At 37.8% G+C, this 15639-nt stretch overlaps 1 protein-coding gene across 1 annotated transcript in view; it reads right to left on the bottom strand.

Annotated features, from left to right (window-relative positions):
* Positions 1–15379, bottom strand: part of IPO5 (importin 5) — a 23427-nt gene extending 8048 nt beyond the window's left edge. The window contains exons 1-19 of the mRNA XM_072411292.1: positions 15206–15379; positions 12048–12128; positions 11007–11199; positions 10050–10152; positions 9642–9738; positions 8845–8949; positions 7758–7880; positions 7553–7673; positions 7335–7422; positions 6829–6935; positions 5875–5999; positions 5136–5225; positions 4647–4820; positions 3436–3654; positions 3159–3242; positions 2864–2996; positions 1533–1654; positions 1244–1340; positions 213–385 (exon numbers count right to left, since the gene is read on the bottom strand). Coding sequence (XP_072267393.1) covers positions 213–385; positions 1244–1340; positions 1533–1654; positions 2864–2996; positions 3159–3242; positions 3436–3654; positions 4647–4820; positions 5136–5225; positions 5875–5999; positions 6829–6935; positions 7335–7422; positions 7553–7673; positions 7758–7880; positions 8845–8949; positions 9642–9738; positions 10050–10152; positions 11007–11199; positions 12048–12128; positions 15206–15286 — 2316 coding nt within the window. The 5' untranslated portion in view covers positions 15287–15379. The remainder of the gene's footprint in view (positions 1–212; positions 386–1243; positions 1341–1532; positions 1655–2863; positions 2997–3158; positions 3243–3435; positions 3655–4646; positions 4821–5135; positions 5226–5874; positions 6000–6828; positions 6936–7334; positions 7423–7552; positions 7674–7757; positions 7881–8844; positions 8950–9641; positions 9739–10049; positions 10153–11006; positions 11200–12047; positions 12129–15205) is intronic.
* Positions 15380–15639: the final 260 nt, after the last annotated feature.

Genomic DNA, 15639 nt, shown 5'->3' with positions numbered 1-15639 from the left:
GGGGTTATCGCTCAGGTGGTTAAGGAAAAGGGTTACGATTTGGGACCACCATTCCCTTCTATGGTTTACTACTTAGTGAACTACTGACAAATTTATTGTCTATGCAGCAAGGTAAGGTTTAAACAAAACAACTCTGTCTCTAAAATTAATTGCTAACCAGGCCTATTGCCCACCATTAGAGCAAACAAAAAACCTTTGTAAAACTGACTCACCTTAGCAAAAGCGTGCATAATCTCTGATAGCACATCTGAATCTGGCTCTGTTCCTATTCCTTTAATCAGAGCATCACACATGAAGTGCCACATCTGTGTCAGATAGTCAGGGCCACGAACCCTGGCACATTCCAACAGCAATGGCATAGACTCTGCAGCAGCAACTCTGACACGTAGAACAGTTATGGATAAAAACAATCCAGAAAATGTTTGTTTGCATTACAATTAAATATTTTACGAGCATGAATAAAACACACCACTCCCGGGAACTTGACTAAATGACAAAACATAATGGGTGGGATTCCAATGAGACACTATAGGCTCTGACATGGCCAGGAAGTGTTGAGTACTGACACTGGAGTACTGTTCAAGTACTGGCTTAAGTCTACAGTGAAGCTGGAATTTAAACTGCTCTGCTGGCTATTAACAGCACTTCGGTTTGTAAGTTTGTCACAGTAATTCACCATGGGGATTTTTTTTCACTGCGATGGAGATTTCTAATACATACTGACATTGACAGGTACCCTTGATAAATTACAATATCCTAGATTGTAAGCTCATTGGGGTAAGGTCCTCTCCTGTGTCACACTGTCTGTATTCGTCTGTCATTAGTAACCCCTATTTATTGTACAGTGCTGCCTAATATGTTGGCGCTAGATAATAATATATAATATATTTAATATTATATTATATAATATATTATATAATATAATAATAATGATTTATGCCATTTTTTTTTTTTTTTAATAGAATGGGCAAAAGGGTTGGGGTAAATGTGCAATTTAGGTTCACCTATATGTCATAACCACATAGGGAACAATTATCACATACATTATAGGCCTCTATTCAGTACAGCCATTTGGTTAGCAGCTGTTCTTGGTAACAATTAGAAACATTTTAAAACAGGAACACCTTAAAGCATTGAAAAAAAGGCCACATTTATTTTCTCCTATTCTGCTAGAAGTATAAATAAACAATATAAACAGTAGTTGTATTACAGTATAAAGACAAAATGCAATAAAAAAGGATATCATCATGAAAGTAAAATTTAAGCAATGGGACCATCAGCTTTACAACTTGCTCTGTGTATTCTACAAAGCCTTCCTTCAGTTCTTTAGCATAGCAAACCTAACAAAAAATAAAAAAAAGTTAGGGTAAACTTATGACATTAAAAACAAGATTAGACAATGTAAACAAGTTTTAACTAACAATGTGGATACTAAAGGACAGAAACTTATTCATTGAAATAATGAACATTTTCAAAATGCTTTTCTTTGTGGGCTAGTTTCCTACAAAAAAATTAAAAATGGTAATACCCACCAACATCTGACATGCAGTTGCTTTTTCTTCAAGTCCAGCCGTTTTAATTCCAAAACTCTGCTGATCTCCCAAGTTAACAAATTCCCATCCATCGTCCTCACCCATGCTTTCCATGTCCTGAGCTGTGTTGGGGGGAAAAAAAAAAAAAAAATTTGTGCATGTACACACAGAAGCATTGCATCTTTTTCAACATTATTTCTAAATGTAGACCTACGCCATTAAAAAACTTTTTTAAAGGCTTTCCAGAAAATCCCTTTCTTACAGGCAAAAAAGATACTGAGCATTTGGGTTACTGTCATGGTTCTGAAAAATTAGACCTTAGCAGAACCCAGTAGGCCAGCCAAAGGAACTCCCTCCTTCTACCAACATGCCTCAGTTTCATAGCAAGTAGTAACAAGTGAGTGATAAAATATAAAAGATCAGAACATTACTTCAGGAATAAAAAAGGATTTTACAGTAAACTCTCAAAACCAAACTTTTTTTTGGTCAAAGTCCATGATTAAATAACTGAGGTGGTCTGTTTAGTTCCACATGACTAATACAAACTTCTTCTGGCAGGACAGAGGATGAGACCAGGGAGGAAGTCCTGTATTAATAGGAGTACACAATGCCACCCTGTAGGCAGCTCCTGAATCATTAAATCTGGCAGGGATATCCTTGCTTGAGGTGACCAGGCCACTTTAATCATACAGCAGAGGAATGGACCGAAGAAGTTGTTCCATCTGGCACAACAGCAACATAAAAAGGCTCTCTAGGATGAATGGCAGAATAAAAAATCCTGAATCATGGCAATCAACTGAACTGATGATGTCTGTGGTTAAACCATTTGAGGTAAACAAAGGAATTAGAAAAGAGTTGTCAACTGATCAAATGGTGTAGTTCCATGCTGTAGTTCCATGCTGATCAAATGGTGTAGTTCCACAAAGGAATTAGAAAAGAGTTGTCAACTGATCAAATGGTGTAGTTCCATGCTTTTGGCCAACAAGGAATGCTGGTTGTTGGAAACAATTATGCTCCTTAAATTGGCAGCATAACCTGATGGCAGACTAACGTGTCCCTCAAATTGTTGAAGTATATATGACCTTTCTGCTTTGTGGGCTAAACCCGAACTGTAGCATTGAAAATTATGCAAAAACAGCAGCTTAATAAATGCAAGCAGAAGACACAGATTAGTGTTTAGCAAACATCTATACTCCTACCAAGGTAGCACAAAATGACAGTACTAGAATAAACAAAAAAGCATTTTACATACAGGTGTGGCCATGTTTTTAAGTCCATACTCATGCACAGAGATCAACTCGATTAAAGGTGGTAACGGAATCCCAACTCACTGTCTAGAAGAGCAACCTCAGGTTTAATTGATGCAGTTTTCATCAGAGGACCCATGACCACAGGGAGGTATTGCTGGAATTCCTTCCCAAGAATCTTACACATACGAGCCCAAGCAGAGATCATGTATGAAATCTTGAAAGACAAAAGTTAAATGAATAGAAATAAGACATACTGCAGAAACCGGTGTCATTTTTATAATTTTACAATAAGTCTGTATAAATAAAACACAAAAGATATCACCAATTAAAGCATGTGTTGTCAAATTATCTTTTTAAATATATTTTATGAACACACCTGAGGATCATCATCTTCCAATTCACTGAAGTCAGTCTGGGTTTTTAGCAGAAGCTGCATCACATCCGATGCATCTTGCATAAACTAAAAGAATGAAAAAAGGTAAAGTGAAAAATTCACTTTTGTCCAAGTCAACAAAATTAAATGAAGGTACCTAACCACACACAACCACTAATTTTGCTTTGTTTCCTTGAAAATTTACCTCCAACACTAACAGTTGTACTTTAGAAGCTGTCATTAAAATGAATGTTGTAAGGGCACTACAATGAAGACTTACCTTTTCTTTACCTACAGCCAGCCCAATAAGACTAATGCACTCAATAGTCTTCCCCCGGAGAAGCCGAAGCTCTTTCTGAACAGCATTTTCCACAATATGTTTCAAAGACGGCATAAACAAATCATAGTAGGGGACAAATTTTTCTTCTGCAGTGTCTGCAACAGAGGCTATTGAAGTAACAACTTGTTCCAGAACCAGCTTTGTTCCCTTTTGAATTAGCTGGAATACAAAAATAGTGCATTTATGAAAAAAACCCATAAACTGAGAATGTAAACAACCAAGCCCTTTGCGTAATGTTCTAATTTATGTTATCCTCATTGAAGCAATCTCCCTTACTTTCAATTTGACACTCAAAAAAACACAAAACACTGTACTTGTCAACAGGACTGGAAGTCAGACCACGAAAAAACATTGTCAGTTTTAACTCCAAAAAATTCTAACCCTTCTCTACTTAGTTCAAAACAAATGAAAAACAAAATTTTGTGGCTGAAGTTGATAAAAATAACACAGAATTTATCAGCAACCAGGCTTTTTTCCTGCCCACTGACTAGAAACCAATATGCGAATCAGGAACGTTGCAGAAAGCAGTTTATTTGCATACTTGTTTTAGATCAGCATAAACGCAGTGTGAATATGGGAGGGGGAAAAGGTCTTTCTTTAGTAAAAGCTGCTTTTCTGCTGGCAAGTTAGGTTTTATTTTCTTATTGGTGATGGGATGAATTGACTCCCATGCACATGTGGGCATGAAATCATCCTCGCCAGGCCAATCAAATCAAGGTTAACCTGGTACCAGATGTGAAAGTCATTGGCAGTAAGGATAATTACAGCAGTCTACTTGATGGAGGGGGGAGATGTTGCAGTTAAAGTGGAATTGAAAAATTAAAAAGTTGACATCAGGTCTTAATTGCAGGTACAGGTGATGTTCCTTCTAAAATAAGTATTATCACCTGCCTGATCACTTTTCATCTGTCAAAACTGCTGCTGAGGGCGCCGAGACTGAATAAACTCATGCACCTGCTTAAAAGTTATGTCATCCCAGCCTTACCAATAAAGATGGGTTTAGTTGCACTTTAAGTGTGCCATAAGGAGCACTTGTATCTTATGATAAAAGCCACCAGAGATTAGTTTTAATTTAAATATAAACTTGTGTTAGTAATGCAGAAAATGAAAGCATTAAATATGTACATATCTTATCAATGGCTGAATCATACCTCCTGCAGTTTGACAACCATAGTGGAATGCAAGTGTTTAACCAGATTATCCAGATAAGGAACAAGTAATGATTTGGGACAGTCTTCAGTAAAGTTGATAAGAGCAGCAGCAGCATGGGCCTGGACGCGTGGGTTAGCTTGGTTCTCCATTGTCTGCAGAAGACTTGCAATCACCTTAAAAAAACAAACAAAAAAAACAAACAAACACAGTATGCACCGTAAATTATTGATTGAAACTGGGTACATGGCAGAATATGTTAATATATACAGTTTCTCATCTTTCAAGTTTCTTACTTTTGTTGTCCAATATTGTACAATCACTGGTTCCACAACACAAATTGATGTTTTTTTTTTTTTTTATTACGTGTAGTTTTTTTTTACTGGGCACATTTATATTCTTACTACATTTGACGCCTTTTGAAGGAAAGGCCTACTATATATTTTACTTGGCTTTTACAATTAATACAACAGCAGAAAGTTTTTTCGAACCTTTTCATGAAACTTCTTCTGGAAAGATGGGGCAAAGTCCGTTGCCATCTGACCAATTGCATTACAAGCAGCATACCGTACTCGAGGATGCTGAAAAAAAAAAAAAAAAAGTTATAACGTGTAAATATGTGGATTTTACCCAAAATAACAAACGGTTGGATGAATGGTAAACAATATTCATCGAATATACTCTTTTTGCAGTTCTCTACACTGTCTGCCATGTCATTTCAGAATCAAATTCAAGCTCATGTGCTTTGCCTTAAAATCCCTCCACAGTTCTCCACTTAACCTTTCTGACCCGATACAAAAATACACCCCTAGCCGATCGCTTTGCTCTTCCAATGACCTACTAATGACTCATAACCCCATCACATGCACAGCTGCAAGACTATTCCAGAGCTGCCCTAACTCTCTGGAATGCTCTTCCTTGTCCTGTTCAGCATGCTCCATTACCTTAAATCAATCTCTTCAGACTTGCCTACCCATCATCTTCTGTCTCAAACCCTCACAATACTTCCCACCTTTCCATACCACCCCCTCTTGTTGTTTGCTACTCCCTCCCCCCAACTTTTTGATAGTAAGCTCTTTTGGGTGGAATTCTTTCTTCCTCCTGTGTCATTGTATCTGTCTGTCATTTGCAACCTCTATTTAATGTACAGCGCAGCGTTATATGTTGGCACTATATAAATACGGTTTATTAATTTGGCCTTTTAATAACTAAACAATATATGATACTTACAGGGTCTTGAAGAAAGAGTAAAACAAAGTTGACCATCTCATTAAGGATGCTCTCCATTTGCTGGTGACAGCCCTCTCCAATGGCTGATAATGCCATAAGACCAGCATGTCTGTACTTCCAGTTTGCTGTAAAAAAACCAAATGAATTAAATAACAGGTCTTTTCAAACATCCATGGAAAATGTATAAACAAGTTCTCTGCATTTACATGGTTTATACATATAGAATAGTAAAGGTTTTGGCTAATATAACGTACGAACAAGGTAACACAAGCACAGAAATTAGTACTTGTGGAAAAAAAAAATGTTATGAGAATTTTGGGTTTAGTATAGACCAAGACATTGAACTGAAGCAAAACTACATTACTCAACTATGTGCTCCAGTTAGGAGATTCAATAAATAAAAGCCAAAACATCAGAATGATTATCATTTAGCTAGCTTTACAGAAGGGGGAGTCAGCATTGTCAGCTTACATATTCCCTTTTGAAGTGCACTTATAATAGGGTGAAGCACTCTAAAAAGTGGATTCTTTGAAGATTTTAAATTATAGACAGAACGCCAACAGTTAAGGTGCTGCTAAGTAACAGCCGATTTGTTCTAACCAGTATTTAGTTGCTGCAGCCAGCAACACTGTGGATAGGATTGTGTATTAATTTCAGGTTAAGGTTTGTGGACATTTCAGAATGTCCTAGTAATACCTTCTCCAGTATAATTCTAATTATTTGCCTTTTAAAGCAATATATAGTATTACTAGGGATGAAGTAACAATTCAAGGGCTCTATTTATTAAACAGGGGTTTTGACATCCCCTCAAACATTCCCTGGTGGGAATCAATTAGTGCCAATGAAACACATGGACCTGAAAGATTCCAAAGGAAATGTTTGATTCCCCATTTTATAAATAGAGCCCTAAGATGACTACATATCAAATCACATCATATACGTAAAACTACTTACAGTTTTGCAGCATTTGCATGATATGTTCCTTGATCATAGGAAGAACAATTTTTCCACCCAAACCACAAGCCATTCTGTCCAAGGCACTTTCACCTGCTACAGCATTGCTGAAAAAAACAAAAAAAAAAAAACAAATCAAAGAATATAAAATAAAGTGCGCACACACAAAAAAGTCAAATCTGCCAGACATTTGTCCAAGACAAAGCACTGGAAAGAGTGGGTGCCCACTGCTGCTTTAATGAGCATGTTGTTGAAACACACAGAGGTCTTCCGCTAGGCCTCTGGAGTAGTGATGTGTCTACAGAGGAAAGGACTGCCTCTAAGTAACCTGCTGTATATGTACAAAAATTCTTTACATGATATTTAACCTTATTTGTGGGAAAACTTTTGCATTGTTCCATACAGGACATTATTACAAAGTTGAGGTGGAAAAAAAAGAAGAAAGCCAAAGTTTTAGAATTAAAAAGCTTCACAAATGTAAATTTGCATACAATTTACGTAAGTACCTATCAAAATCGTCATCTTCCAACTCATCTGCATTTGACCATTCTTCATCATCTTCTAAGTCTACCATCATTGTTAGCATCTGGGGAACTACAAGTTAAACATTTCATTAGTGAAACACTAATATAGACCAAGACAAAGCACACATAATTCCAACAGCAAAGGCTTCTCTGTTCTGTTAGCATTTACATGAACATATCAACATTCAACATCTACGTACTTGCTTGAGCAACAATACTAGTATGTTTCCTCAGCATGGCGGCAGCTGTTTCTGAGAGGGTGACAATAACCTCAAGAGCCAGCTGTCTTTGCATGTTGTTTAAATTGGTGTCAGCACAAAGCTATGTAAAAGAAAAAAAAACAGTATTACAATTTATGTATTTCAAAGTGGGGAAAAAAAAAAAAAAATGTAACTATATTACTACCTTTAAGCTCAGCTGCAAAGTTGCTTCCAAGTGGGGTCTCAAATATTTAGGGACTGTATCTGCAATTTCTACAAGTGACTTCAGAACAGAATCATCACTGTGATAACAAGATTCATTCACAGCCTAAAAAACAAAAAAACAAAACAAAAAACCAATATGAAAAATGGTAGAGCAAAAATAAAGGATGGTAACAAATACAATTATATTATGTTTTTGTAAGTTAAGCTAGACAAATAAATTAGGAATTTTAAAAAGAATATGCAGTGTTCTGCCCAGAATTATTTTTCAACCCGAGGGGGAAGCTAACCTGAAACAGGAAACCCAACATTTTAAAAAATAAATAAAAAATGAGACCTATACAAACCTTTGGGACAACAAAAATAGTGAATTGAAGAAATATACACTTTTAGCATATAGCTCAGGTATAGGTTTTGTAGAAAATATCCAATAATTTTTTATTGAAGAAACAGTGTAAGCTAACATATACCAGGTATATATAAACCTTGTACCTGAAGTAAAACAAGACAAAGTAAAAGGTAAAAATGTAGGTTCCTTCATGTTTAAGGGCTGGAGGGGAACTATGAACACCAAGTTTCCCTCAATCAGACGGCTATAGATATTGCAAAAAAAAGTTTGCTCGTTTATGCAAACTTTAAATTGTCTTTGCTTAAAAAGATAAAAAAAAATCAAAGAACAAAAGTGTCATATTACAGCCTCTTATATGTGGTAGCTTTGTTAGTCTGAAACATGAAAAAAAAAATGTTGATCTTGCCATAAAAATCATATCCTTTTCACATTCTCATCTTTCTTGTGTGAACTAATATCAACACTCATGTAATAAAGAGATGAACAATGACATGTTCACCTCCTGCCTGGGGCTACTGTGGAAGAAGGTGAATTTGTAGGTTGTATTCTATTAGATTTGTGCTTTAGAGCCTAAAATGCACCCACAATAAAACTGTGTGTAGAAAATGTATGCCAATTCACTTTGAAAGGAGAGAAAAAAAAAAGAAGCACTTACATGAATAGTAAATAACTTCGAAGACAAGCACAATGAGGGTCAAAAACACTGACTTTTGGATCTTACCTGCAGGATACCTGGTAACAAGTCTGCAAAGTGTTTCAGTAATGGAACATTGTGTTCATTGGCCAGAACAAATGCAGCAGCTGCTCTGGCAGAGAGTGTCCTGATCTACAAATTGAAGAGAAAAAAAAAAAAAAAGTTAAAACAAAATATAACAAGGACTCACTTCCTTTAAACAATTGTGCCCTAATGTGACAAGGCCAGTCAAGGTTATACAGAAGACCAGTAAATATGACATCACATAACAAATGGTACCTGCAAGAAAAGAAAAGAAGGAGCCACTATTTCTGTTTTATTACACCAATGGGTATGTAGATTAGTGAGTGATTAATCAATCATAAGCGCGCAGTCTCTTATTTTTATCCGGACAAGGCAGGAAGGCTATAGACAATTAAAATCAACCATATATGCATGATCTAACAGTTCTTGAATAAACATTTAGAATATGAAAAGCTCATATCAACTGTACATATCTTCATATTTAAACCCAACTCTATAGAAAAAACTTTGGTCAGAATGGTGAAGGGTTGGAACTAGTTAGGTTTTGTTATGGTCTTTACTGGTGTCCCCATTGGTAAGATTTCCCCTCTGATGGGACCGTCTGTCCCAATGACAGCCCCTTATACAGCAGAGAGCACGTAGCCCAGCAGCCACCTCAAAAGCCCCATTATAGTTATCACAAGAGTTACTAATAAAAACCTTTAAAAAGGTATTTAAAGTTACCTATTTAATATTATTATATTAGCTGGATAACCTACAAACTGCACATTTCAAATCTGTTGCATAATATGAATAAATACCTGTGGTTGGGTCTGGTCTTGCATACATTGGACAAGCATTCTCTTAATTACTTCTAAGTAATGTTGTTGCTGATTTCCAAAAATACCAGGAAAGTTCCTGAAAAACAAAACGTTACATTTTACAACAAAAATGTTTTGGATCTAGAATTTCTTTTTCCTTGACCTTATAAGGAAAAAAAAAGTTCTCTGTAATTTTAACAAATGGATTTTGTTTATAACGTATAAAAATTGTAGTTTCAGTACATTTTTCCACACCTAGGTTATAACAACAATCTAAAAGTTAGTTTACATATAAAATTTGATGCGATAAATGGAATCATGGAACCTACTACTTTATTCGAAAATTAGAGTTTCAAGTTTCTTTTTTAACTTTAGTTATTCTATTAAAGGAGTGCAAATGTACCATACCAGAAGATATGAAGAGCTGACTCACGTAGTCCAACATCTTGAGAGCTCACAGAATCAAATAAAAACTTCAGCGCTTCTGGCCACTGATTATTGCCATCATCATCTGATTAAACAAAGACAGATCAATACTATACAAGACAGATATAGGCATGCCAATAACAGTTCCTTCTAATAACCAAGTAAGTTCTGAAATACAAAATTGCTTCCTACTAGTTTCAAATGGTAACAAAAAAGTTTAGAAATACACTCATTTTGTTACCAAGAGGACATAGCCATTGTGTTAAACATGTTATTACAATTTTTTCCATAACAGATAGAGCCAAATATTTACTGCCACACAAAGGAAAGAAAAAATATATTTTTACATTTTAATGTGACCAAAAAAAAAATAAAAATAAAAATAACCCAGATTAAAGTTAAATAGTAATTCACATAAATGGATAACAAATATGTAATACAGGTTGACAATCAAAAATCCGGCAACCTCTGGACCTGAGGTGCACCGAATTTTTGAAAATTACGGGGGGGTTTATATATATATATATATATACTTACCTCCACACACAGGCCAGCCTTCCTCTCGCAGCACTGTGGACATCTGACACAGTTCCAGGGAGCAGGGACTTCTCAAAGTTTATTTAGTTTAGCAGTGCCATGAAAACATCAGTGGCCAAACAGTCTACTGCAATCCCAGTATTGAAAATGCAATCCAAAAATTCATGCCGGGAAACTGAAGGATCCGGATGATCGATAGCCGGATTTTCGATTGTCAACCTGTACCATATCTTTATATGTAGACAACTGAACCAGGATATTGAAACAACAGTACCACAAATTGTCTATAAGCAACACATTAAAACCCAATACAGGTCATAAGTCTCTATGACATGCATGGCAATACACAATGTTTTTCGCAAGCATCACTTTCATATGGATGTCCATTGTAGAACCACTTACCAATTAAATTCCTAGCCAGTTCTGCAACAATGTCACAGATCTTCTTCCTCATAGTGGACTGAGACTCAAGCTGAATAACAACCAGTAATTCACTTTTTATAGCGTTCTGAACATCAGTGGGTAAAGAAGGATAAACTTCTTCAAACGAAGATGATAAGAGACGTCGCAGTAGGACAGCTGCCATCTGCCTTGTCTATAGGGTAAATAAAAAGTTAAATAAAGCAGGAAAATAGGTAAAAGATTCTGAAATGTCATGTGTCTGAACAGACAACTGCTTGACTTAAAGGGTTATCACTTACTTGCCTTTACATGTGGAGTGTTTTTCTCTTCTTAGGTTTGTCAATACTGTACAATATGCTGTTTAACAATTTCCCCAGGAAAATTCCATATATAGGGGGGCTACACTGCTTTGCGGGGTCAACCTAGAGCCCAAATGTAGTCATCTTGACACACACACTCCCAACTGACTACTTATGCATGATAAGGCAGACATAGGCTGCCCACAAGAATTCACAGTTTGACAGCTGATTTCCAAGAGGTGAAGAAATTTTATGCAAGGGCCATTAATGAAAAAAGTTTATAAAAACATATAGCTATAGGATGTGTATGTAATGTATGTATACAGTGGACTAGAAAACCGAAAGAAAAGAAAAAGTAGAAACCAAGCTAAAAGCTTTTCTAGTTTCTTCCTTCCTAGGCTAGCTCCCTGCTCACCAGAAGAAGGTGATGAAACCAAATCAAAATACACCATAAACGGGCTGGAGATGGGGAGATGATATGGGAAGCTGAATTTCTTAACTAGGACCTAGTGGCTATATGCGTCATCCAGTTGTGCAATCACCAACATGTATATGTATATCATAAGATTAGCTGCACAGAATTACAAATCCCTTGCCAAGTATAACAAATCATAATACAGGATGCTCAAAATGTTTAGCAGTTTGCTTACGGTTTTTATTATAATGCATCATTGTCAGTAGATGATTCACATTCATGGTTTGGTGTATTTGGCCTAGTAGATTTTGTAATGACAATACATACCTCTTCAGCAGCACCGGCATTTCTTATTGCTTGTAAAAGGAAAGTAATCTTAGACGGGCCAGGGATGCTGTCATAGGCTTCCTATAACATAAAAAGAATATATTCAAAACCAATAAACTCTTTATACCAAGAAACTGTTCATAAAATGTAATTTTATGTTAAAAAAAAAAATTGCACCAAGCCAATGCATTTAATTAATCAAACCCATCGTATAGATCTATGCCATCCAAGTCACTAGTAAATTTTGCTTCAATGCTTAAGAATTAAACTATACATCTATTACAACCAGTCAAGCATGAAATCATGAGTGATAGTAACTTTGATAGTATTAGACAAGTACAGCTAGCCATCACAGACAATGAACAAAAGCCAAATAATAAAATGATGGCAATGCTAGGTCTTTGTTCTCCACTGCCACAAAAAAAGAAAGTGCTGAACTGTGCTGTGCAATGATGTCACCGATAAATCAAACAGCCAATCACAACTTCATACAACGAACACTGGAATGCAGATCCATTCAACCAAGGATTCCCCTCCAAACCCCACAATGTACCCTGCTGAGGAAGGATTAGGTCACTTTAGATCTAACAAAGAACTTTTCTAACTGAAAAAAAAAAACGTTTTAGCTGAGGATAGTAAAATGTTAAGGACCTTCAGGCAGCACATTTGTCACTAAATATACTCAGAAACAATGAGCTGCAAAGGTTTTTTATCACAATAATGCAAACTGGTCAAATGTGGATTATGACCATATGTTCAAAATGTGAACTTTTCTGATCCACTGGGACTTTGAACTATGACAAGCGGCAGAGGAACAATAAGGACAGCTGTTTGTTGTATGGGTCATCTCTAAAACATCAACAGCAATATAGTTCACAATAACAAGATCTCTGTCATAAAGTAAAGGTGTACATATTTGTTCTACTAGGAAATACAAAGGGGCATAAAACACACACACATTATATAAATATATTTTATTATACAGTATTTATATAGCACCCACATATTTTGCTGTGCAAAGTCCATAGTCATGTCACTAGCTGTCCCCCAAAGGGGCTCACAATCTAATGTCCCTACCAGTCATAAATTAATGTCTGTATGTTAATCTTTAAAACAATCTATGGTCAATTTTTTGGGGGAAGCCAATTAACCTAATTTTATATATATAAAATTTTGAAAAGCTGACGTGTGGGTTAGGGGGTTTACAGAACCTCAGATCAAACTGATTGTTCTCCTCCCACTGACATCCTGAGGTCCCAGCAATAAATATTAACATTCTAGCAGCCTTGTGGGGGGAGGGAAGGCACAATTCTGCTTCCTCCCCCATAGGAAATCACAGCAGCTCCCCCCAGTTGTTTAGAGATCTTCCATGGCGGATTGCTAAACATGAATGGAGCACTGTACAGAGGCTGGATTATCTGGTGTATGTATGTACGTACCTTTACTAAAGGTATTTTATTACTGTCTGTATTCCTCATCGCTTCCAGCCTCAATAGGAGGGGGCAAAAGGGGTCAGCCTAATTTCCAAACATCCTGTATAATATACTATAGTAAATCAGGCTGAAAAAAAAAGGCACAAGTCCATCAAGTTCAACCACTAGGGAAATAAACATATCCCAGATATAAAACCCTATGGAAATAGTTGATCCAGAGAAAGGAAAAAACAAACCCTGGTTAAATTTGCTCCAACAGGCGAAAAAAATTCCTTCCTGATTCCATGAGGCAATCAGATGTTCCCTGGATCGGTTCTCTGGTCTGTGTTATCTTTACTTTAAAGCCTTAATGCCCAAGCAGAGCTATGTACATTCTATGAAGCATGGGAAGTTAAGAGGAATTTTAAATTACAATAATGATAAACTTTTTTTGTCCCCAATGAACCTACAAAGAACTTAGAGGAAGGGTAAGCTCTGATTTGAGTTAGGATGTCCCACCATTTAACGCTTTCCGACAATTTGTGATGCTTAAATGTTTTTGTTTTGGATGGAGTAAAGAAGCCCAAATCCCATCAGGAACTTGAAGAACTAAACTGAAAAGTGCTTAAAACAAAAAAATATATACTTACCTTCAAACCCACTGAGCAGTCTGATCCCTCCGGGTGTGTCTTCCATCAGGTCCCGTCGTCAGGGCATCTGTCCCCGAGCCATCTTTGCCTCATCTTCCTGGTTCTTCATCCTACGTCACCCAACCCAGGCACAAGATCGGGTGACTTAGGTTGGAAAAAAACCTGCCGATCTCACTGCACATCATTGCGTGAGATCAGCAAATGTTTCATTTTTCACAAAAAGGCACCTTGCAGAAGAAGCACCCAAGAGCCTCCCGGGAGGCCTTGAGCTCCCATCCATTAGGGGAATGGATGGGAGAATTAAGGCACGGAGCTATACTTTTTTTTTAAAAAACATAAATAGAATTTTTACTTTACACAAAAAGGGGTTGTCTACCCTTTCAATGTAAAGTGAAATCTGAGTTTAGGTACGCTTTATTTGTCCCTGATGGGGAGATTCAGCCTCTGCTTGTACCAACCAGAAAGTAAATGGAAATCCAATTGATCTGCATTGCCATGGTAACCAGAGGTGAGAGGAAATCAGTGACAGGTGCCCTGGTGACAGCTGTCAGGGGTGACATGTCCCCAGATTTGGAGGGATTTCCTGTCACTTCTTGTGGAGTCTCATGGAAGGGCAGAAAACATAAAACACCCCATAGGAGGATTTATTCACTCCCCACCAAACTCAACACAAAAGTTGAGGCTTTACAGACTTCAAATGCTGCTAATTCGCTGATGGAAAAGGCAAGCAGGAGCCACTGTGTGATGTGAGGCAGCTAGGGAAGTCTATGAGGTAAGTACATGGCAGTCTATGAGGTAAGTACACGGCAGCACCCTAGCAGTGATGGCCGCAGGATGACAGCAGTACACGGAGCGGTATGGCAGGACAGGATTACATCGCCAGACAGCGGTCAATGTGAGCACGGCTCATCCAATACTAGCGGCATGGGTTACAGGTGGCGGGGAGGGAGATTTACACTGCCACAGCTACACACAGAGATCAGCCGGCTGCCGGGCCCAAGATCAGCCGCTCACACGTGGGCCGCACTCCTGGACAGGGCACATTCACACCGGCGTAATGGACGCTGCACACATTCCCTCCAGGCCCCCATCTCACCTCGGCCTGTTTCCTAGCGGCATTGTCCGGGCTCAGCAGGTTGCTGAGGAGCAGATAGAACTGCTGCTGTTCGGCCGCCATGTCCTCAGCTCCACACACGGGGAAAGAGAGAGAGAGGGCGCGAGACTGAGCGCGGGCCGGAGCGCTGCCTAGAAGAGGCGGAGCCAAAAAGGACTTCCAGCTAGCTTAGCGCCCTGACCTTACACGTCCCGCGCACCAGAGAGGCTCCGGCTACCCATTGGAGGAGACTGGCGAATGGGCGGAGTCAGATAGAATCGAAGCCTGTAGGAGACATGTGACGCACACAGGGAAAGAACCGGGAAACGGCGGCTGATTGGCTGCACGGGTGGCAGCTATTTCAACCCCTGGGTGGGTTCGCTAAAGCTTGGCAAGCGATGACGTCAGATTACCAGACGGATGCTGGAAAAAAAGGG

The sequence above is a fragment of the Pyxicephalus adspersus genome, chromosome 1 (assembly GCF_032062135.1).
Source record: "Pyxicephalus adspersus chromosome 1, UCB_Pads_2.0, whole genome shotgun sequence".
NCBI lineage: Eukaryota > Metazoa > Chordata > Amphibia > Anura > Pyxicephalidae > Pyxicephalus > Pyxicephalus adspersus.
The sequence above is the reverse complement of the archived record's forward strand: the minus strand, read 5'-3'. Positions and strand labels throughout refer to the sequence as shown.